The sequence below is a fragment of the Anabrus simplex genome, chromosome 1, assembly GCF_040414725.1.
Source record: "Anabrus simplex isolate iqAnaSimp1 chromosome 1, ASM4041472v1, whole genome shotgun sequence".
In the NCBI taxonomy this organism is placed as follows: Eukaryota; Metazoa; Arthropoda; class Insecta; order Orthoptera; family Tettigoniidae; genus Anabrus; species Anabrus simplex.
Genome location: NC_090265.1, coordinates 983,245,325 through 983,270,007, shown reverse-complemented (window position 1 = coordinate 983,270,007; position 24,683 = coordinate 983,245,325). Strand labels below are relative to the sequence as shown.

Sequence of the window (24,683 nt, the reverse complement as noted above, 5' to 3'; positions counted from 1 at the left end):
ACCCATAACAACTTACAGAGCAGAAACTTGGACAATGACAAAGAAGGATGAGAGTCGAACACAAGCAGCCGAAATGAAGTTCTTGAGGAGTATGATACAGAAGAGTAGAAGAGACAAAATAAGGAATGAGAAAATCCGGGAAGAAATCGGAGTGGAAAAAATGAATGATAGAATAGAGAAGAGCCGACTAAGATGGTTTGGGCACATAAAGTGGATGAGCGACGAAAGAATGCCAAAAAAGGTGATGGAAATGCAAATCCAAGGAAGGAGAGGCCGTGGATGACCACGATTGAGGTGGAAAGATACCATCCAACGCAGCATTATAGAAAGAAACCTGGACTGGGACACAGTGTTGGAGGAGGAGTGGTGGAAAGACTGAAGAAAGTGGAGAGGAACCATATTTGCCCCTACCCGGCTACAGCTGGATAAAGGAAAATGATGATGATGATGAATAGTTTATTAGTAAGACTGATGATTTTTTTTTGCTACCTGCTTTACATCGCACCAACACAGATATGTCTTATGGCGATGAAAAGACTGATGAATAGCTATAACAGATGTATACACAGGAGGCTTATACATGGCTTATTAGTAACAAATTGGACATAAACGGTGTATAAACCTTGTATAAAGGTTATACACCGTTTATTAGTAAGACTGATTCAGTCTTAGTAATAAAAAATCCTTATAAAGTTATTTAGCACGTGTATAGTTATACACTGAATAAACCGTGTATAAGCATTGCAGATTTTTCCTTACTATTTTAATGTGGTATAGGCATTGTATTACTATACCGCACGTATACACTCGTTCCAAGCTGTAGGAATCTCTTCCTGCAGTTCACTGACGTAATGTGTCACGTTCACCACCTTTATAATCGCTTTTGCTAGCAGCTTGAGAAGTTGCATAGTAGCAAAAATAAACTTTTCATATCGAAATGGCTGTGGCAACATGAAATGAAAGATAGCAGGCAATTGACTTGTATCTGACAACATTTCAGCAGCTTGGTCGTGTATGAGCTCCAAGAAAGAAAAAAAATAGCAAGAACAACAACTTTTTATATAAATGCAGAATTTGCAGCAGGAGGTGGAAATGAGGATAAAAGAGCACCATGCATGAATGAAGAATTTGGAGGAAGAAAGAGAGCAGAAACAAACCCAACACACTATAAAAATGGATTTTCTCCTTGTAATGAAAGAGTGCCTGCTAAACAATCTAATTTTTTTAAATTTCTTATTAAAAGAAAAAATGAATACATGAATTATTTGTAATTTAAATCCACTGATTTTTGGACAATTTCCTTCAAAACCATTCATTAACAATAGTTGCTCTGATAGCATTACCTCTCAGATTGCGAGCTCTGGGTACGATAGGTTCTTCTGGAGTAATTACAGATTTGTCATCGGGGTCTTCATCCATGTCAATAGCAATGTTTTGTGTAGCAGAGCTAGTGCTACAATGCGGACTTATCTATTTTTCAGGATGGTTTTGAAACCCTTCAACAAACAGCTGAATCGTTGTTTCCATACTCTGAAACACCTTTCAACTAAGTTTCTGGTACAGATTTTCTTCTTTAGCAGTAGTTGGATATAAGATTGGAGTAAATAAATAAGGCATGCAGGCATAGCCAGAATCTCCCAAAAGACATCCCTTAAATTCACCCGTATCAAAACTTAGTTTAATCCAACTTCTGCGAAAAATTCTGCTGTCGTGCATACTTTCCCTCCAGCTTGCTACAATATCCCTTGTGCGCAAGGATGTGTGACACACTACTTGAACATTGAAAGAAAAATATCCCTTCCTATTTATGTAGTACTGTGATACTTCACCTGGCACCTTTTCCACTCTAATATGAACGCTGTCGATTGCACCTACAAAGGGTACTAGGAAAGTTTTGCAATGTGAGTGAACGCTTTAGTCTTTTTCAAAATAATTTCCATCACACTCAATACACTTCTCCATACGTCGAAACCAGTCACTGAACCAACTCTGCCACTTTTCTTCGGTTTCATGTTCACATTCTTGATCCCATGCTGCCAGAAGCTCCTCATCGGATGCAAAACATTGCCCTTTCAGCTTCATCTTCACTTCTGGGAAGAGTGCGAAGTCACATGGGGCAAGATCAGGACTGTATTGAGAGTGATCAAGCACAGTCAACCCTGATCTGGTAAGAAAATCCATATTACATTAGCACGATGTGCTGGAGCATTGTTGTGGTGCAAGAGCCAAGTGTTGAGCCGTGACCTTGGACGGAGCTGCTTGAGAGCCTGGATGACCTGAGGCAGACAAGTCTCACTGTACCACTTCACAGTAATAGTCCTTTGTGTTGCTAGCACAACCCAAGTCAGGATGCCCTGTTTAGTGAAGAATATTGCAATCATCCTTTTCTTCACTGACCTTGACTTTCACACAGTCACAGGAGTACCCTCATCTTCAAGCAGCCACACCTTGTTCTGGGATTATGTTGGGACATCGTAATAATAAAGCCAAGTTTTGTCACCTGTAACGATGCTACTGGCGTTACGTGAAATCCCATTGTCAAACTATTTTAGCATATTTCGGCACTATTTCACTCGATGTGCCCTTTGTTCCTCTGAAAGTGAATGGGGCACCCAAAGGGAACAAACCTTTCTAACAAGGAGATGGTCATGTAGAATTAAATGAATAGCTTGTACAGAGATTTGGAGGGTCTCTTCTATCTGATGATATGTCAACCGCCTCTCTTGCTGCAACATTTTCCTCACAGCTTCAATGTTTTCCTCAGTCACTGATCCAGACAGTCGCCCAGAACGAGGATCGTCTTCAACCCCAAAATTTCCCCTCTGGAACTCTTTGTACCAGCAGAAAATTGTCTGATGTGGACAGTCTTTCCCCAGCACAGGAGTCATTTCCTCCAGGCACTGGTCAAGGGTTAATCCACGAGCAAAATTGTAGCGGATAATTGCGCGATATTCACCTTTAGACCACACTGACATCTTAACTTGCTTTCAATCCCACTGCTTGGTAACAACTGGTGTGAAGGATGCGCCTTGCTGTCTTCTAGACCGGTTTTCACCTGTCTTTTCATCCCTCACCATAACAGGAGTGTCCAGCCAATTGTTTTTGCATATTGCAAAACTTTCCTAGTGCCCTTTGTATAATGTTCCTGAATCTGCATATGTGTCTATATTTCATAATTTCTTCTTCATGCTCAGCATTTGTTGATGGCATCTTAATGAATTCAATGGCTCTGCTAGCGAGAGTAGTGGCTAGCCTGCGACATGTTTGCTGCAGTCTGTTGACTTATGCCATGAAGCCAAATCATCTTGTATCTGTTGATAAAGAAAGAGAGAAAAGTGACAATAGAATGTTCCAATAAACAAGACTAGAAAAGATCATCGTTATTTTCCATTCTTTCTGTGTGTGCTTAATGGATAAGTCGGATATTTGACCACGATTAAATTTCTGCAGACAGTAAATACCACTAAAATAGAACACTGATCACTCATTTCTTTTTCACCGCTATACAACGCTTATATAAGGGTCCTGGCCTGTAGAAGCAATTCAATGAATAACAGATGTATACACAGGGGACTTATACACGGTTTATTAGTAACAAATTTCACATAAACAGCATAATACTTTGTAAAATGTCAATCAGTGTCACAATAAAGAAATCTACAAAAATTCATTTCACAGGAAAAACAGGTAATATAAATCCTAAAAGTAAACATTCAAGAAAGTACCCAGGCAATAGATGTATAAATGGTGTATCGTCGTCGTCGCCTAGTACTTGTATCAGAGTATTCATATTTCTCCTGAGATTCTTCTGATACTTGAATTCAGGAATGCAGATGCCTTTGATGAATATGGAGACCAATTCTGGCATGAAACATAAGATCACATTGGTTACACCTTAATAAAGAGTGGAGGTTGTGTTTGAGCCTGGCGTTGTTTACACCTATGATGTTTTTCTGCTTCTTTTCTACAATGTTTGTGCTCAAACTGTGCAACAGCAGCTGCAATAGTTGTGGCCAGCGAGTGTAGCCCTCTGTAGAACTGTTGTGTTTGGAATGTAGTCGTCCCATTTGATGTTCATAATATATCTGAGCTTCTGTTGATGGATATTCAATATCTCTTACCAGATGTCTCAGAAGAGGCAGTCCTTACAGTAGCAAATTCTGGCTCAAAGAGATAAAAATGTTATAAGGTAAAACTTTGCTAATGGGTACGGAAAAAAAGACATTAGGTGTCCAACATGGTGCAGCTCACATGTCGTCACAGCATACTACACAAGGCTCCCAGCTTAGGAATGTAGGTCTGGCTAATGACAAGAACACTATATCTGTATTGATTAGGTCCAGCTTGTGACAAGACCATTGGACTGTATTGGTTAGGTCTGGTTAGTGACAAGACTAATGGGGTAGGGGAAGCAAATAATGACGACAACAACAACAAAGAGCATTGACGGCACCAGAATATGATGTAATGGAAAATTACTGGTAAATTAGCCAGCCCGTTAAATGCTCGTTAAACAACCCCTATATAATTTTCAGCACAATTAAAATACGATAATAAGAATATGGCTGAAAGTACAATTCAAAGTAGCAGGTGACAATTATGGGAGCATGATATAACGGAAAGTTACCAACAAACTAGCCAGCTGAACTCACACCAGTGACAGAGCATTACACCACCTCACATACTTTGTTGGATTAACAAGGTGAGCACTTCTTTCAGGCATTAATGGGTATAACATAACTGTTTTTATATTTATAAACCATTTACAACAATTAAAAAAAAAGTGCGATTTGATAGAATCTGATGATGTTTCAAACACAAAACATGTTATTCTTTGTTTAATAGTTTTTTTACAGGTATGTTATAGGTGTTCAACAGACTGAAAAACTTAAGTTACATTAATTGAGTCGACACTGAAAAGTATGGCTCCCTTCTTAACAAATTATAATCATTGTTACTAAATGAGAATTCAAGTTCATTTGCATTTTTAATAGTTTAATGTCATTGTGTTGTTGCAATTTGTTTTTATCCTATTTCTTCCGCGTTAGCCACTTACAAGCACATAAGAATGAGCCTTCTCAAGAACATGAATATCAAGGCTGTTTATGATTACTCGACATGCTGGATTATACTCCTATGATATGTTGAGCTACGTATTTTTATCTTGAAGTGATGTTTCTACGTACAGCAAAATGCCTTACAATTTTAATGAAGAAAAAGTTAATTTATTGTTTGTTACTGGTCTATTAAAACAGTTTTTTTTTGTCATCTTGTAAGGGGTCAATACAGGAAATGCTTTTCTGGCTTCAATTACAGGACACCTGGAAACCCTGGAGATAATGACGTCATCAAAACCGCCAGAATTTTAGCAATCCTTGCAATGAGTGCTTCTGCTGGAAGGGATTTCAGCACGTCAAGGCTAATGATCACCGAAGATGATAGTAAAATTAGCCCTCATAATGTAACACCACGGGCTTTGCTTCTGCACTTACTGAGCAAGTGGCCGTGCAGTTAGGGTTGCGCAACTATGAGCTTGCATTCGGGAGGCAGTGGGTTCGAACCCTACTGTCAGCAGCCGTGAAAATGGTTTTCCGTGGTTTCCCATTTTCACACCAGGCAAGTGCTGGGGCTGTACCTTAATTAGGACCACGACTGCTTCCTTCTCCCTCTTGGGTCTTTCCTATCCCATCGTTGCCATAAGACTTATCTATATTGATGCGACATGAAGCAAATTGTAAAACTTTTGCACTTATTTGTGCTATGAATGAGGCATTTCCCTGTCAGGGTTGCCAGATACCTGAAATCAAGATCAGGACAGATGTGGGGCCAAGGAAAACATGGCTTGTATTCTACAAGTTGTAATTTTTCTTTCAGAATCTCAAATTTATTATTATATTGATATCATTTTGTGTGGCCAGTTATCTTGCTATGGTAATGAGTAGACCATAGAGCCAGTGTCTCAGTGCTGAGTGCTGGACAGCGGTAAATAACCCAATCCCCTAAGGCAACATGGCTTTGGGGAGATGGGTTTCCTTCGGCAGGGTGATAGTCTCCTTACTGTAGGAAATAACACTGGAACCCATTGAGTAGGAATCTGACCCCAGGTTAGGAGCGGCAGCAAAAGACGCCTGTACTCCATGTTAGGAGCAGCTTGATCACCTGCTGGTATTAATTCTAAAGTGCCTTTGGGAGTGGCGATCCCATCACAATAACAGCCTAAAATGAAAATGGCACTCTTAAATCAGCCTCAGAAAAGGCTAGGGATTTCTCTAGAAGTGACGGGTAGTTCTAATGCTGGGGGAACTGTGAGAAGTTGGCAACCAGTAGAGAACATTATGAAGGTGACGATAATCATCTTCCTCAAATGGAAAGGCAGAAGAGGTAATTGATTTCATGATGGAAGGACAATATTACTCGGATGGGATTGAGTGAGGTTAAGTAGAGAGGAAAAGAAAAGAAAAGAAGTTGAGGAAGAATGGAGTGAAGGGCATGAGGCTAAGAATGGAGTGGGGATAATAACCAACAAGATCTTAGATGAGTATGTAGATAAAGTTGTCTACATGAGTGATAGAATAATAAAGATACCATTTTGGGCGAGAATGGAGTAAAGATTTCATCCAAGTGTGTGCACTGTAGACTGGATAAGGAAAATAAGGAAAAATTCCTGGAGACACGGTAGAGAGAAATAAAGAACGTGGAAGTGACTGTCGTGGGAGAGTTTAATGGAGTGATGGGATGCGACAGAAAAGGAATGGAAGAAACAATTGGACCTTTTGGATATGGAAAAAAGAATGAAGAGGGGGAGAAGTTGGTGGATTTTTGTGTGAGAAATGGTTTAAATGTGGGCAATACTTGGTTCAGGAAGAAGAATAATAGAAGGATTACAAGATATGGATTGGGAAACAGAAGGCCAAAAACAGTAATTCATTACTTCTTTGTGGAAAGAGCAAATCGTAGACAGTTGTTAGATGTAACAGCTCTACTATGAGTAGCCTTTAATGGAGAGCATAGCATAGTAGTAGTAGTAGTAGTAAAAAAATGAAAGTAGAAAAAATAGTGAAAATAAACTATGGAAATTAAAAGATATGGAAGGAAGAAAATTCCCAATATCAGTTGAAATATCAGAAACCCAGAATTGAGAGGGAGCATGTGGAAGTGGAATGGGATATTTCAAGAAGGCATTTGTAAGCTGTGCAGAGAGTGCTTGTTAGTCTACACAAAGCATTTGAAAGGGAAACAAGAAGCGAGGATAACACAAGCGGAGGGGATAAGGAAAAAATGAATTACTGTGAGAAACTTGTGAATATGGGAATGGGGTGTAGACGATGTGATGGTGTTAGTATGAGGAGACAGAATCCGAGAGTGAAATTACAATGGAAGAGGTGGAAACTGCTGTCAAACAAATGAAGGTGGGAAAAGCAGCAGGATTGGATGAATTGTGAGTGGACATGATAAAATCAGCAGGACCTGTTGGTCTACAGTGGCTCTATAGGCTATTTAGATGTATTTGAAAAGAAAAATTGGTACCAAATGACTGGAGCAATGGACTGATAATACCTGTATTAAGAAGGGGGACAAGAAGATATGTGATAATTATTGAGGAATCACACTCATATCTCAGGTAGCAAAAATGTTTGAAAGGCTACTAGAAAAGAAAATGAGAAGTGGCTCAGACAGTTGAGGTGCTGGCCTGATCCCAACTTGACAGGTTCAGACCTGCCTTAGTGGTATTTTAAGGGGCTCAAATATGTCAGCCTTGTGTCTGTAGATTTACTGGCAAGTAAAAGAACTCATACGGAACAAAATTCTGGTATGAGACATAAAAAATAATAACAAAAAAACCCAATTGCATGAAGAGCAATATGACTTTTGAAATGGATGCTCAACACTAGACCTCATCTTCGGTATCAGGTAGTAATGAAAGAACATTGGGAATGCAGAAGAGATATGATGACATTCCTGGATTTAGAAAAGGCTTACGATAGTGTATCCAGAGCAGAGGTATGGAAAGTAATGCAACAGAAAAGATTTGGAAAACAGATGATAGAATATGTGCAAGCAATGTACAAAAATTGTAGCAGTGTCCAGACACATGTGAGGAGGACAGAGTGGATTTGGAATGAAACTGGACTACGCGAAGGAAGTGTGCTGTCACCTCTATTATTCATAATGGTTATGGATGAAATTATGAAGGAGAGAAAAGTAAAATATGGGGACAGGAAGCTGAAAGTAATGCTCTTTACAGATGGTGTTGTGGTATGGGGAGCAAACAGAGAGGAAGTACTGGGACAACTCGCATGTTGTGCGAGATTACTGAAAATCAGTGTGGAAAAGAGTAAGACAGTGGTGTTGACTAGAGGAGGAGGGGAAGGAATTATAAAAATAAAGGGACAAAACCTTCAAAATTGTGGAGAGAAATACTTGTGAAGTGAACTGATGCAGGGTTGGACATGAAGATCAAGTAAAAGAATTCAACTGCGAAATTCATTCTACCATAGTGTGAGAAACCTGGTGTGGAAGAAGGAAGTACCAGTGAAGTGTAAAAAATTTGTACTACTGCTGAGTACTGACACAATGCAGACTGACAAAAAGACTAGAGTATAAAATCCAGGACAGTAAAATTAAATTTTTAAGAAGTGTGATAAAGACAAGAAAGGACAGAGTAAGAAACAAGGACATCTGGAAGGAAATGGGAGGAAAAAACTTTTAAACAGAATGAAGAGGAAAAAACTTAGGTGATTTGGACATGTTAAGAGGATGAAAGAGAGAAGAATGCCAAAGTGGATGATGGAGATCCAGATGGGAGACTACTCAAAACTCCAAGCTGCAGAAATGAAGTTCCTACACACCATGATAGAGAAGATCAGGAAGGACAAGTTCAGGAATGAAAAAGTCCGAGAGGAGGTGGGAATAGGAGACTCCCTACTGCAGACGATCCAGAAAGCAAGACTGAAGTGGTTTGGCCATGTAAGTGGGATGAGTGCAAGCAGGACTACAGGAAGAGAATATGAAAGAGAAGTAAAAGGAAAATGGCCAGTGGGCAGACCCAGAGAAAAATGGACATACCTGGTGTCAACAAACTTACTTACTACTACCTATTTTCACTGGATTGGTCGAAACTGGTTAAGAAAATCACCAGGAGCTGAATCTGGGCCTCTTAGACTTATAAACAGAGTGAAAAAGGCACGCCCCAAAAGTAATAACAAAATAACGTAGATCTGGGGTTAGATGAAACACATTTATTAACACAAATTGAGAAGAAATCAGCCCAAGACTGGCATAAAAGAATAGATAAATAGGGATATGGGAAGTCAGTTACATACATGACGTTCAACAATGGCCCATCCAAAGGGAGTGTTACTCAATCTCTTAATTACTTTTTATACCTCTAGAAAGCACGATAGAGGAATTTGATTTGTGATATAATATTTCTTTGACCACACAGTGAGCATAATGCTTTAGATGAAATTCCAAAGTATTTCTTTCTCAAAATAAAAAATATAATAATCCTGAATTTCTACTCTCTCTTCTTTTTTATTTTTTGACAATCCCCACTGAGATTAAATCCCCAATAAAATCTAAGTTGCCAGCGAAATCGAGAACAGCTGAAAAGAACAATCATGGAACATAAAAGAGTAAAGAAAAGGTTTGCCATAGCAACAAGAAATAAACACGTGGCAGAAGGCGTAAAAATGAGGTTAAAATCCAAATCAAACAGATAATTTGGCTAGGAAGGCCAGATATGAAAGTAAGACAAAATGGGAACAATGATGATAATAAATAATAACTAGATACTGAAAAGTAGCATGTGCTCGGTTATCACACCACACTCACGCACACACATAGAGACCAGCATACGAAATATGAAGTACTTGAGTACGATGGCACGACACACGACGACAAGAACCGCGCAGCATAAAATACTTCGGTCAACGGCTCATGAGTTCGATCAGAAATCTGGATTGCTGCAAAAAGGTATGGCACATCCAGTCCAAACACACAACGTAAACAACTTATTCACTGCATTACACATATTCATATCGTACAGAAAGACGAACATGAATCATACAGTATCAGCGACAAAACACGATGTAGAGCACAAACTCAGGCCAAGACATTGAAGATAAAGAAAAATTGAAGGTCTCCAATCAAACATAGCAAGCAAACCCACCACGCACATGAACAATCGGACCAATGCCACCTTTTGCTCTTAGCCGAAATGAGCACACACAAGCAGACATGTAAAGGAAGGGAGGTAACTTAAGTCTGCACCAAGATATAATAGAAATAACACACAAAACGAGATATCTCCTTACAAACAGGCTTACTTATAACTACCTTATGGCAAACCGAGAATGATAGGAAAACTACCTCGAGAAGTAATAGTCATAATTCCGACTCCAAACTCTGAGAGTTGTACGGAATAACGTTTTAACCCTTTGCAGTCCAATTTTCTGTCACATGTTTCAACAGTCTGGTCCAAATTAATTTTGCACATTTTTACCTAGTCAGATTAAACTCAGAACTTTTATTAGTAAACATAATTATATGATTATTATGTTCTATAAACACAAGTCTAGTGAGTTACTTACAGCTTTATGCAAAAGTCATCAGTGCAGGAATGAAAAATAACATAAAAAAGTGGAGTGATGCAGCTAGGAGGAACCGGAGGTCCTCTAGTTTCCTGATCTGACGAATAACTTAGTCTAGGAGGCTCACTATCATGAAATGTTACATTCTGGTAAACACTATTGTCGTTTGTATTCCCATTTGTATGTGTGGAAGTATTTTCAGCATCACTGTTATTCATATATCAACACTGACCTGAGAAGTGTCATCATTGTCACGTGGCGTATACCCTCCTCCACCCAGTCCATTACTTTCGTGCGTCGTCTTGCTTTTGTAGCAGTCACTCGAATTTCCCCTTCTGAATCTTCAGAAACAGTATATGATGGTCCGGGATCATTTCATGGTTTTTTACGCACAGGTCCAGTCGCTGAAGTTTCACTTGCAATGCTGGAGTTCACTGCACCTCCTTCTTCACTTGGCAGTTCTCTAAACACTTCGTCTAATTCAAAGAAATAATCATCATCACTGTTCTCTAAACAAACGTGCATATGTATCTCTTCATCATTCTTATTGGCCGCTTTTATATCGCAAATTCAACTGAGACAAATTGCATTCACAGATAAACACGCCTAGTACAACACGTGTGCAGCACTACTCAATGTAAACAAAACACAGCTGACAGGCCGTGGGTAACCATGGCGATACACGGCTACATATATATCGTATTATTTCCATGAAGATAACAGAACAGCTTTCTTTGTGCACAAAAAATTTGCTCTAGAAGCTTCAGGGATATCGATTGACCTCAATCAGGTCAAAGAACTTCAGTAAATAACTTCTTAAATAGAATGAAACATAATGTCGAGGTGATGTCGATGTTGGACCACTTACAATAAACCATGGCGTGACCTCGTCGTTGGACTGGAAAAGGTTAAAAGGTTTATAATACCTTCTGTAAGAGACGAAGGCCACATCACAAAACACAGTCTCCATCTTATTTTTCTTTCTCACCGTCCAACTCTTATAGAAAGAAATGCTTTGGCGATCCTTATGGCATGAGCTGCCATCTGTCTAAATAGGGATAAATTGCACATCGGGCATGGTATAAATGATGCCAAGCAGCCATGACAGACTGACATAAGACATCACATAAAATGCGGTATCTGAAGAATATGAAAACAAGCAACTAGGTTACGAGGTGTGGATCAACATTCCCACCACCTCTCCAAAACGAGTCTCCCTTGTTGATCAAGCAAGGGGGGCTCATTTTATACAAGGGCAAAGACTTAAAACCAAATGCGTGTGTGTGACTACAGCTAAACTTATACTAAAGGATAATCTAAACATTTTAGAAAGATAATTACACACGTTTACACAAACATAAACAAATTTTGAAGGAATATATTGGTACAAATGTTCATTCACTCGGGTCAACACAACACCTGAAGAAAAATTGTATCTTCAGACAGTTATACAATTGCGGTCCATCAAAATCGTGAAGACTGGAATATGTCAGGTATGGTCTTACTCCGTATATCTTATTCCATTTATTTTTTATATTATTAGTTTGGAGTTTTAAACCTAGTTTTCTCCCTGTCGTCATACAGATTCTTAGAAGGAAAGGGAAATGATTTCCATACCTGAAACAGAAAAGTTGTGAGCGTACAGTTCTCTTATCACAGGTTTGTTTTAAAATTTTCTAATGAATATAGGGAGAACAGAAAATACTACATTAGGAAAGAAATAGTCAGATATCACGGGCTCCTCGGATATTATGATTCTAAAAGCGAAACATGAGCTTGGATGAAACCTGGTTAGCGACTTCTTCCAGTCTGATGATTACAGGTCCCAGAAATTCGACAGTTTTCTTTGGTTTGGACCACTTTTGAGACAGTTTCCCATTGACGTGGTCAACGGCAGAACTGGTGGGGATCTTTTAATCAAATCAAGGTCTCCAACTCAAAAAGGAACAGGCTTCCTTCCCTTGTTGTATTTCTGAGCCACCTTGTTTTTTTGCCTTGATTAGATGTTGAGAAGCAATTTTCCATTTATCCTGGACAGTCATGTGGCAAGAAGGAGCAGACAGATATTTTATATTCCTCTGCAATGTAAGCAGATCATTAGGAATTCTGCCCAAAAATAGTTCAGCAGGAGTAAAATGGCAGGATTCTGTGGATGGCGGTGTTGAAACCTAAGCTGAAAAAAGATAAGCAGGAATCCCAACGAGTTTGGTTGTTACGGTGAAAGGCAGATAGACACGTCTTACGGTTACGGTGGAATCTCCTTATATGAGATGGTTGAGGATATTGCTGACTAAGACAAACGTGTTTTATACCCCATGATAAGGACATGTTCCGGAAGTGGGTGCAGGTGAAAACAGAGGAGTTGCCCAACACCAAAGTCGTGGAAGGGCCAAAAATAGCAAAGCTATGATTTGATAGCAATTTAACGGTGACAGCGGAATTAATTTTACGAACAGGGAACAGCCAAACAAACTTAGAAAAACCGTCAATGACAGATAGTATGCCAATATTTCCATTTCTGGATTTTACCAGTGGACCGAAGAAGTCATTGAACAATTTCTCCCCAGGAGAGTCCAGAATGTTAGCGGAGTGGAAACTGACTTGACTGTTTCAAGCAGGTTTGCATTTTTGGCAAACGTCACAGCTCCTCACGTATTCAAAGACATCCCTTTTCAAGTTTGGCCAGTAATAGTTCCGAGCAATCTTGTGGAAGATTTTCAGTTGCCCACGGTGTGCACCTAGACATGAATCATAGCCCTCAAGTCACGGGGAACAAATACCTTAGAAGACTTGTTCCGGGGACACTTGTGACTTTGCAGTTTATTTATCTGTGCATTGTTTTACACTTATTTGTGATTGGCTGATGATGACCAAAAATACTGATCGAAACTGGTACCAATTTTAATTAAATAGGAATGTGAACTTACATTTCTTGTTTTATTAGTATTGAAAGGTCAAACCATTTTATACTTTCTTTTAACTTATTAGTTATTTCTGAAGAATGTTGAAAGGAAAACTATACACAGGATTACATTCAGAACTATGGTCGGTTTCCCTACACCCTCAAACACACGCGACATTCAGCCACAACTTTGTCATTGCCCCTCACATGCACAACGATAAATTTATAAAAAAACAAACGAAGAATCCAACGAATCGTTCTCCCTAACTTTTTCACATTTGTGTTTATCCAGGACAACGCTTGATTGTCGGTGTGTACCCAGAAATGACTGTGTTCGCGGTAGAATGGAATTTCTCAATGCCAAGGACAACGGCCAAACATTCCTTCTTGTAAGTCTAGTAACTCTGAGGCTAGTTTTAGAGTGAACCAAGAAATGTTACGAATTTTTCAAGTTTAAGAACACTCCAGACTTTTTATAAATGTCTTTTTATATATGTTATCTATGAGAAGATAGTGAATTTAAATATCAAATTCAAGTTTCCAATTCGACGATTGTCCCTAATCATGAGAAGAAACAAATTTGATGGTGTTATTGTCATGTGACATTCCTTGTTAGATTTAGTACTGTTTATAATTGCATGTATGTCAATATCAGATTGTGTGACCAGCTGAGGTGGCCTAAGAAAGGTTGAAACCGGTCCTGTAGATCAAATATGATAAAATAAAGTATTGATTAGGTGGAAGCTTCCTTTTTATTGTAATTGAGGAGAGCTATAGGTCGATAGCTTTGTGGGAGAGTTGGATCCTTTTTCTGGTTTCAGAAAGACAATAATTTTTGACTTCTTGATGATTGGGGAAAGTCTGCCTAACTGAAGTATGGAGCTGAAGAATGCAGCGAGCCATCTTCTTGTAGCTTGACCACAGCTTTTTAGTACTTCTGGATAGATTCCATTTTGTCGTGCAGCTTTGCCATTTATGAGTGATTTTAATGAATAAATGAAAATCCACAACCTGTTTCCAGTCATTCGACTGGGTCAGAATGGAATGAATGAAGCTCTCATCTAGCGGCGAGGATAGGAATTGTGCTGGCTGCCGAAGCCTGTCCCACTTCTCTGGGGCAATAATTAATGACTGACAGATGAAATGAAGTAATATTGGAGACTGTTGTTGGAATGAAAGATGACAGGGAAAATTGGAGTACCTGGAGAAAAATCTGTCCCACCCCTGCATTATTCAGCACAAATCTTGCATGGAGTGACCAGGGTTTGAACTACAGAACCTAGCGGTGAGAAGCCGGTGCCCTGCCTCCTGTGCCATGGAGGCTCTCACTTTTTTTAATATCAATTTGTATTTGTATTGGATAAAATGATGGTAATTAGTGGCTGGCTGGTACAAAGAAAGCGGTTATTGGTAATAGTAGTAAAGAGCTACATCGTCCATGATTTGTTCATAATAAATTACAATTCTGTACAACCCGCAGTGACCAGTTTTTCTAAATAATAATAGTGTTTGTCTTAAAGTTCCATTTGTTGCTAATGGGATGCTGGGATGTTTTGTATTTTGTTCCAAATAATATTTTAATTGTCAGTGGAATTACTATTAACAGGGTAGGGTTGCTTTTAAATCAACTTGAAACTGAGTCATCCACTTCACTTTAACTGCCTAAACCATCCACTAGCTTGTAATGTTCTGATTTGTTCTTTCTTTTAATATTTCAAGTAACTTGTTTTAATTTTCTCTCATTTTATCTCTTCATATATAGATGTCGACAATCCATCACTTACAATCTGCTTTCGAAGAGGCCAGTTCATATTCACGCTATCATCCATCTAAGGGCTATTCATGGGACTTGAAGGAAAGGAAAATGCCCGAACGTAAGAAGGAAACTCAAAGGGAAGAGCCAAGTTCATTATTCCAGCGGCAGAGAGTTGACATGTTGCTTGCTGAACTTACACGTAAATTCCCTATACCTATACCTCAGCAAAAGCCTCCTGTTGGTGGGTATATTAAACAGTCTCATTACCTAAGTAACATTATCGTTTTCATTAGATTGTCCAGAAATTTCTGAGCATTTTCATGGTTGCAGATGAGCAGTATTATGTATTTTCGAAACATCTTACAAATGTTTTTACAAGATGCGGTGATTTCACAAATAATAATCACACACCGAAAATTCAAATTCAATTGATACTCTCTTGGAATGTACAGCTTCTATGAAGCACAATCAGACATTTACTTTATAAATGTGGGTTTGCATATAGTCACAGTGTGTCATCAATCACTATCAGTTACTACAAATCTGCATTTAGAGCAGTCACCCAGGTGGCAGATTCCCTATGTGTTGTTTTCCTAGCCTCTGCTTAAATGATTGCAAAGAAATTGGAAATTTATTGAACATCTCCCTTGGTAAGTTATTCCAGTCCCTAACTCCCTTTCCTATAAACAAATATTTGCCTCAATTTGTCCTCTTGAATTCCAACCTTATCTTCATATTGTGATCTTTCCTACTTTTAAAGACACCACTCAAACTTATTCGTCTACTGATGTCATTCCACACCATCTCTCCACTGACAGCTTGGAACATACCCCTTAAAGTCAAAGAAATATTAATGTTTATTAAATTCGACCTATTCAGTACATAAAAAGTAATTTTAATTAAGAATTAAAACTTAAGTAAATTATAGGGATATGTTTTGCCCTTTTTTCTTAAGGGCATCCTTCAGCCTTAATCTCAAACCTGAAAGATAATAAATGAGGATCCTGATTGCTCTTAATTGTAGTTTTTAAAGAAAAATTACAAGTTATAAATGTGAGGAGGATGATGTAGGTACATGCGTCAAAAAATGAGCGAGGAGGAGGACAGTAGTTAAAATATTCTTAAAATAAAGCGTTTTAAACAGTCCTAATTTATATACTTTTATGAATGTCCTTGTCTAAAAATGTGGTAACAAGTTGTGTATTAGTAGTTCTATAAGAACACAATTATTGCTGTGTTGAATTAAACCTTGTTAAAAGGTGCTCTGTATTGGTTGAGGGTATAAGAAATAAGCTTGGAGCTTAAAACAGCTTAATATTTAGAATAATAACAAAGAAAAGTGTTATTGATTATTTCAAGTCAAGTTTAAATAAAATTTTAAAATTGCTAGTTTGTTGTTAATCTATTGTGATGAGATAAGTCTGTTGCCTTCGTAAATTACGTTGTGGGCACAAGAATAAATGCTTGATAGTAAGTAGCCATAATTATAAAGTTCTGTAAGAATACAGTTAATCCTGCGTTGAATTGAACTTTGTTAAAAGGCGCTCTGTAAAGGTTGAGGGCATAAGAAATAAATTTAGAGCTTAAACAGTTTAAACTTTAGAATAATGACGAAGAAAAGTACGTTTGATCACTCCAAGTCAATTCAACGCAGGATTAACTGCGTTCTTACAGAACTTTATAATTACGGCTGCTTACTATCTAGCATTTTTCCTCGCTCCCACAACGTAATTTAAGAAGGCAGCAGACTTATCTCATCACAATAGATCAACAACAATCTAGCAACTTTAAAATTTTATTTTAACTCCACTTGGAGTAATCATTAACACTTTTTTTCGTTATTATTCTAAATATTAAGCTGTTTTAAGCTCCCAAGATTATTTCTTACACCCTCAACCAAAACAGGGCACTTTTTAAGAAGGTTCAATTCAACGCAGCAATAATCGTGTTCTTATAGAACTACTATTTTTTTTTTTTTTTTTTGCAAGTTGCTTTACGTTGCATTGACAGGTACTTTGTAGGTCTTATGGCGAAGATGGGATTGGCTAGGAGTGGGAAAGAAGCGGCTGTGGTCTTAAGTAAGGTACAGCCCCAGCATATTTGCCTGGTGTGGAAATGGGAAACCACGGAAAACAATCTTAAGGGGTGCCGACAGTGGGGTTTGAACTCACTATCTCCCGAATACTGGATACTGGCTGCACTTAAGTGACTGCAGCTATCGAGCTCGGTTGTAGAACTACTAATATGCAACTTATTACCACATTTTTAGACAAGGACAATTAATAAAAGTGTATATAAATAGGACTGAGTTTAATCTTTAGAATACCGAGCTCGATAGCTGCAGTTGCTTAAGTGCGGCCAGTATCCAGTAATCGGGAGATAGTGGGTTCGAGCCCCACTGTCGGCAGCCCTGAAGATGGTTTTTCCGTGGTTTCCCATTTTCACACCAGGCAAATGCCGGCGCTGTACCTTAATTAAGGCCTCGGCCGCTTCCTTCCATCGTTGGCCTTTCCTGTCCCATCGTCACCATAAGACATATCTGTGTCGGTGCGACGTAAAGCAAATAGCAAACAAAAAAACAAAACAAAAAATCTTTAGAATAATGATGAAAAGTATAGAATTTAATAAACGTTAATATTTCCTGTACAATTCAATACGGACCAAAATATGAGAATAATAATAATAATAATAATCGTATGGCCTCAGCTACCGTGTGCAGACATTTCAATTTGACGCCATCTGGCTGTCTGCTCGTCAATTTCGACGTTCCGTTTTACTCTAGGCCCCCACTAGATGGCAGACCGAGCAAACCGAAACTCTCTTGGGCGTCTATGGCTGAGATTTAATTAATTTTGTCGGATAAACACCAAATGTGTCACCAGAGATCTTTTACATGCCGACATCGTACGACATGGAGTGTCAAATGGACTTTTTTCCGCCCTTCAAAAATCCGACTACCTCTGCCGGGTTTGAACCCGCTACCTTGGGATCCGGAGGCCGACACTCTACCGCTGATCCACAGAGGCAGCTAATATGAGAATAATAATCTGTAACACACCAGTTAGTCGAGCAATTCATCACCTTTCTCCCAAGTCTTCCCAGCTTTATAAAGGCTTTATTGTAAGAATATTTTAACTACTGTCATCCCTCTCGCTCATTTTTTTGATGCATGTACCTACATCATCATCCTTATATTTATAATTTGTAATTTTCTTAAAAAACTACAATTAAGAGCAATCAGGATCCTGATTTATTATCTTTCAGGTTTGAGATTAAGACTGAAGATGCCCTTAAAAAAAGGGCAAAACATGTCCCCGTAATTTACTTAATAAGTTTTAATTCTTAATTAAAATTACTCTTTATGTATTGAATAGGTGGAATTTTATAAACATTAATATTTCTTTGATTTTAATGTACAATTCAATACGGACCAAAATAGAGAATATGAACTTGTGTAACATACCACTTAGTCAAGCAGCTCGTCTCCTTTCTCCCACGTCTTCCCAGCCCAAACTTTGCAACAATTTTGTAACGCTACTCTTTTGTTGGAAATCACCCAGAAGAAATTGAGCTGCTTTGCTTTGGATTTTTTCCAGTTCTTGAGTCAAGTAATCCTGGTGAGGGTCCCATACAATGGAACCATACTGTAGTTGGGGTCTTACCAGAGACTTATATGCCCTCTCCTTAACATCCCTCCTACAACCCCTAAATACCCTCATAACCATGTCAGAGATCTGTACCCTTTATTTACAATCATATTTATGCGATTATCCCAATGAGGATCTTTCCATACATTGAGACCTAGGTACATACAATGATCCCCAAAAGGAACTTTCACCCCATCAATGCAGTAATTCAAACTGAGAGGACTTTTCCTATTTGTGAAACTCACATCCTGACTTTTAATCCCGTTTATCATCATACCATTGCCCACTGTCCATCTCACAACGTTGATTTAGGTCATTTTGCAGTTTCTCGCAATCCTGTAACATCATCTGCAAAAAGCCTTATCTCTGATTCCACTTCTTTACACAAATCATTGATATATAAGAAAACATACAGATCCAAAAATACTGCCTTGAGGAATTCCCCTCTTAATTATTACAGGGACAGATAAAGCTTCACCTACCCTAATTCTCTGAGTTCAGTTTTCTAGAAACATAGCAATCCATTCAGTCACTCTTGTCTAGTCCAATTGCACTCATATTTGCCAGTAGTCTCCCATGATCTACCCTATGAAATGCCTTAGATAGGTCAATTGTGATACAGTCCATTTGACCTCCTGAATCCAGGATATCTGTTATATCTTGCTGGAATCCTGCAAGTTGAGCTTCAGTGGAATAACCTTTCCTAAACCTGAACTGCCTTCTATCAAACCAGTTACTAATTTTGCAAACCTGTCTAATATAATCAGAAAGAATGCTTTACCAAAGCTTACATGCAATGCATGTCAAACTGACTGGCCTCTATGTATTTCCAAAAGCCTGCCAGCGACCATGACCGTTACGGCGTCAAGTCCATATGATCTGACATTGTGGTTTGCTGGTCCGACCTGTTGGTTGAAAAAATTTTCATCATCAGAATGTTGGCTTGGAGGGTAATTTTATGAAGAAAAATGGGCTTTCTCTTCGACGAAAAGTGCGAAAACTACCACACCATTAGTTTAGTATCTCAAGCCTGCAAAATTCTAACATGTATTGTTTACAGAAGAATGGAAAGACAAGTAGAAGCTGAGTTGGTAGAAGATCAATTCAGTTTCAGAAGAAATGTAGGAACACGTGAAGCAATCCTGACTATACATCTAATCTTAGGGGACGAATTAAGAAGGACAAGTCCACGTACATGACGTTCGTAGATCTAGAAAAGGTATTCGATAATGTTGATTAGACCAAGCTATTTAAGATTCTGAAGGTGATTGGGTTCAGATACCGAGAACGAAGAATTATCTACAATCTGTATAAAAATCAGTCTGCAGTGATAAGAATCAAGGTCTTTGAAAAAGCAGCAATCCAGAAAGGAGTGAGGCAAGGCTGCAGTTTGTCCCCCCTCCTTTTCAATGTTTACATAGAACAGGCAGAAAAGGTTATCAAAGAGGAATTTGGATAGGGAATCACAATCCAAGGAGAGGAAATCAAAACCTTGGGATTTGCGGAGGATATTGTTATTATATCTGAGACTGCAGAAGATCTCGAGAAGTTGCTGAAAAGTGTGGATGAAGTCCTGGGTAAGGAGTATAAAATAAATAAGTCCAAATCAGAAGTAATGGAGTGCAGTTGAACAAAGGCAGGTAGTGCTGGAAATATTAGATTAGGAAATGAAGTCTTAAAGGAAGTAGATGAATATTGTTACTTGGGTAGTAAAATAACTAACAATGGCAGAAGTAAGGAGGACATAAAATGCAGACTAGCGCAAGCAAGGAAGAGCTTTCTTAAGAAAAGAAATTTGCTCACTTCAGACATTGATATAGGAATTAGAAAGATGTTTCTGAAGATTTTCATCTGGAGTGTGGCATTGTATTGAAGTGAAACATGGACGATAACTAGCTCAGAAAGAAAGAAAATATAAGCTTTTGAAATGTGGTGTTATAGAAGAATGCTGAAGATGAGATGGATAGATCGAATCACGAATGAAGAGATACTGAATCGAATTGGTGAGAGGTGATCGATTTGGCTAAATTTGACAAGAAGAAGAGATAGAATGATGGGACATATCTTAAGACACCCAGGACTTGCTCAGTTGGTTTTTGAAGGAAGTGAAGGCAGTAAGAACGTAGGGGTAGACCAAGGTATGATTATGACAAGGAGATTAGAGCAGATGTAGGCTGCAATAGTTATGTAGAAACAAAAAGGTTAGCACAGGATATGGTGGCATGGAGAGCTGCATCAAATCAGTCTATGGACTGATGACTCAAACATTAATATGACAATAATATAATTTACTTCTGAATATAGTGCGAGGGTGTGCTTTATGTACTATCGCACCCCTAAACTACCATTTCACTCAGCATTAATAAAATGATTTATCGTCTAGATTGTAGTGGTTCATTCCCTGACTTTACAGACTAATTTTCATCAAATTCTCTTCAGCCGTTTTCTCGTGATGGGCGTACATACATACAGACAGACATTATGGAAAAGTATAAAAGTGCATTTCCTTGTTACTGTGGACATGACCAGTACAGAAATACCATTCTTTTTAATCTGAGCAATGTACAGACAAAATTCTTATTGTATGTCTATAGATGGACCATTCACTACTACTTCACCAATTCTGTCATTTCCAAGCTGCACATTGAGGTCTCCTATGATTATCCCTTCCACATCGGTGATTACTTCCTCGAGTGCCTCCAATAATTCCTCTACATTTTCCTCACCGTTTCCGGTTTGGGGTGCATAAACTTGGATGAAGTCTTTCACTCCTTCCGTCCTCAGTCACATTCTGATTATTCTATTGCTAACGTAGTTACCCTATCACCATTTTCATCCACGATTTTGTTAAAAATCATTCCTACTCCTTTGTTTCCTCACCCTCTTCACTCCTTTTCCCCTCCACTTGACCTCACTCAGTCTCATCATTGCAACATTCTCCATCTCCATAAAAATCAATCAACTCTTACGATTTCTCTGTCAGTGTCATAACACTTATTATTCCCACCTTCATAATATTAATACTGTATTAATAATATTCATAATTAGAGCCCGGAAGTTAGGAATTTATTTTTGGTTAGGCAGGCAAAAAGGCACTTGAAATACTGAAAATAGGCATTTATTAGGAGTGAAAGCAAAGAGGAATCTCACTCATTATTAATGAAATTATGTACTTTAAGTACTCATTCATTTCTTTATTATCAATTTATCACATAATAAGCGTACTTACTCTTACTTTCTTTGGTTACAAGCAACAACAAGGTGTTTTTTCAAAGTATCAACTGTCATAGACAGACACTTGTCAGAAAGAATGTTTTTCATCATGGAAAAGGTACGTTTTACCTCGCGAACTGAAGCAACTTCGTCCACTGATAGGGCATTAAGTACCTCATGTATCTTGACCAAATTGTTACTGTAATATATGACTGCTGAGATCCAAGTTCCCCATCTGGTGAGAACTCGCTGTGGAGGTAAAGGGAGCTCTGGTGCCACGTCCTTCAAAACCCGGATTTGGGAGGGTGATTTTAGGAAGATTTTCTTGGTATTTGAAACTAACTTATCCACGTGAGGATACAAACTCCTTATCTCTTCAGCAATTCTGTGCAGTCCATGGGCTAGACATGTGAGGTGGAGCATTTTAGGAAAGAGAACTTTCAAGGCTGTAGCTGCTTTTTTCATGTAAGGTGCCGCATCTGTGACAAAAAGTAGGACATCATCATGCTGTATTCCATCCGGCCAGAGTAACATTAATGAATTTGTGAACAACTGTGCCACTGTGGAACCATTTGCTCTCTCCATCTCTTCTGTCATCAAAAGACATACTGATGATAGGTCAGTTTGCTTTGGTTCCATAGTTCCAATGATGACGTTGGTCATGTAACGTCCCATTGCATCCGTAGTTTCATCAATGGAGATCCAGATCTTCTTTTCTGCAACTCGGCTTCGAATCCTCTGCAGGATCTCTTCAGAGGAGATATTCAAATACGTTTTTCTTAATGTGGATTCTGACGGAACTTCTTCTTTAGTGTACTTCTGCAGAAACGTCCTGAGGGATTGATTTTCCAGTTTCCAGAACGAAATTCCGGAGTCCAAGAAAGCTTCATATAGATCCAGGGAAAACTGAGATTGCTTGCTGGATGTTGTAACTGCTGTTGATATTAAATTGATCTTAGGGCCAACAATAGTTAACCTAGACTTATGTTTTGTTGTTGCAAAATGTTGAGTTATAAAGTACTTTTTTTCATGTTTAATAGATTTTTCAGATTTTGCAAAAGAGTATAGCTCCAACAGTAGAAAGTGTATCCAAACCAAAACTACCATGCAACGATGAAAATTTTGGAATGATAAATAAGTCAGCGCGAACACCCGAGTTGCGTTTAACAAATTCAACAGTAGACTAACAGCTTCTTTTATGTTTGACGTGTTAGGCAGAAGTTATTTCCTCCCTTCCTCTGCATTATCTTATCATTTCAAAATCGGGAATACCAGGTAATTACGCATTGTCACAGCAAAAGGGGTGTGAGGAAGGAGAAGAGACATACTTCCCTCATCCTCTCTCTTTCCTGGTATTCATTATGCTTGTGTATTCCTTTCACTAATGAAGGTTCTGCTATTTACAGAGGTTAAATGAATGGGTTGAGAAAATAAGCTTTCGAATGCCTGAAAACAAATAAATGATTTACAGGGAACAATATTCTAAATAGATATTTGTGACGGCAATATGTAATTTCATGTGTGCAACCTTTTTTTTTTGTCTTTGATGTATGGAAATTCATTATGTGCTTTTTAAAATGTGTAAATCGCAGAAAAAATTGCATAACGATCAAAAAAGGCAAAAAAGGCTTTAAATCTTAAAATAGGCAAAAAAAATTGTGTCTACACTTTCTAAATGCACGAAAACATATTTATCTGATTCTCCAATATATCCAGTCAGATTAAAAAGGCATTTTGCCTAACTTCTGGGCTCTATTAATAATTAATATTATTATTTATAATTAATTGACTGTTAAATCAAGTTCATGCTAATGGTAAGCTGCTGTTGTAATGCTCAGTTATTCATAGTTTTCCTTGTCTTCAAATCACTTCTTTCTTTAATTACCAGTGTACTGTTTTGTATAGCTTCTATTTTTATATTTTTTGTTACCTATGTCCTCTACTTACAGAAGAACCAAAAGTTGAGATTAAAACCGAGATAAAAACTGAGAAACCAGATACACCACGGAATATGAAGCCACCCCCTGAGAAGAAGCCCAGACAATAATACAAGATTGTTGTGTGATATGGAATGTTTTATATATATTGGATTTTTTCTATTATGTTAAAATGCTGATTGTAATGTCCTTGTATAATGTTAATTATATATATTTTTAAAATTTTTGTACCCTTCATTAGCTACCTACTAAAATTGAAAGAGAAAAAATTATTCAACCCTATACTTGAGCTATATACAGGATGAACCGAAATTCGCGCACTCGGACGTCGCAGCGCGACTCCTCACATGTCAGCAGTAAAAAAATGTATCTCACAAAAGTTCGTCTGAGTATATTCGGCAGAAAAAGTATGTTGAAGAGTGGCAATCTGGCAACACTGTAACCACATGTCAGCACATATTAGTCATGCTGTACAGTTGGTGCAGCGGATGGAGTTTTGGGTTAGCATGCAGGAGGTCGAGGGATTGATCCTGGGTTGAGGCGTATGCTTTTTATTTCGTAAATGTAGTCCAGGTGGTATGGTATCTGGCATCTTAATCGTCAACAACGATTGCAGCGGGTCCTCTAGAAACCATT

The 24,683-nt window shown here is 38.3% G+C and overlaps 1 protein-coding gene across 2 annotated transcripts in view; it reads left to right on the top strand.

The window, feature by feature from the left end:
* Window positions 1-24,271, top strand: part of MED6 (mediator complex subunit 6) — a 99,736-nt gene extending 75,465 nt beyond the window's left edge. For both annotated transcript variants that reach the window (XM_067148913.2, XM_067148904.2), the window contains exons 5-6: window positions 15,257-15,491; window positions 24,060-24,271. In XM_067148913.2, the coding sequence (XP_067005014.1) occupies window positions 15,257-15,491; window positions 24,060-24,157 (333 nt within the window). In that variant the 3' untranslated portion in view covers window positions 24,158-24,271. The remainder of the gene's footprint in view (window positions 1-15,256; window positions 15,492-24,059) is intronic.
* Window positions 24,272-24,683: the final 412 nt, after the last annotated feature.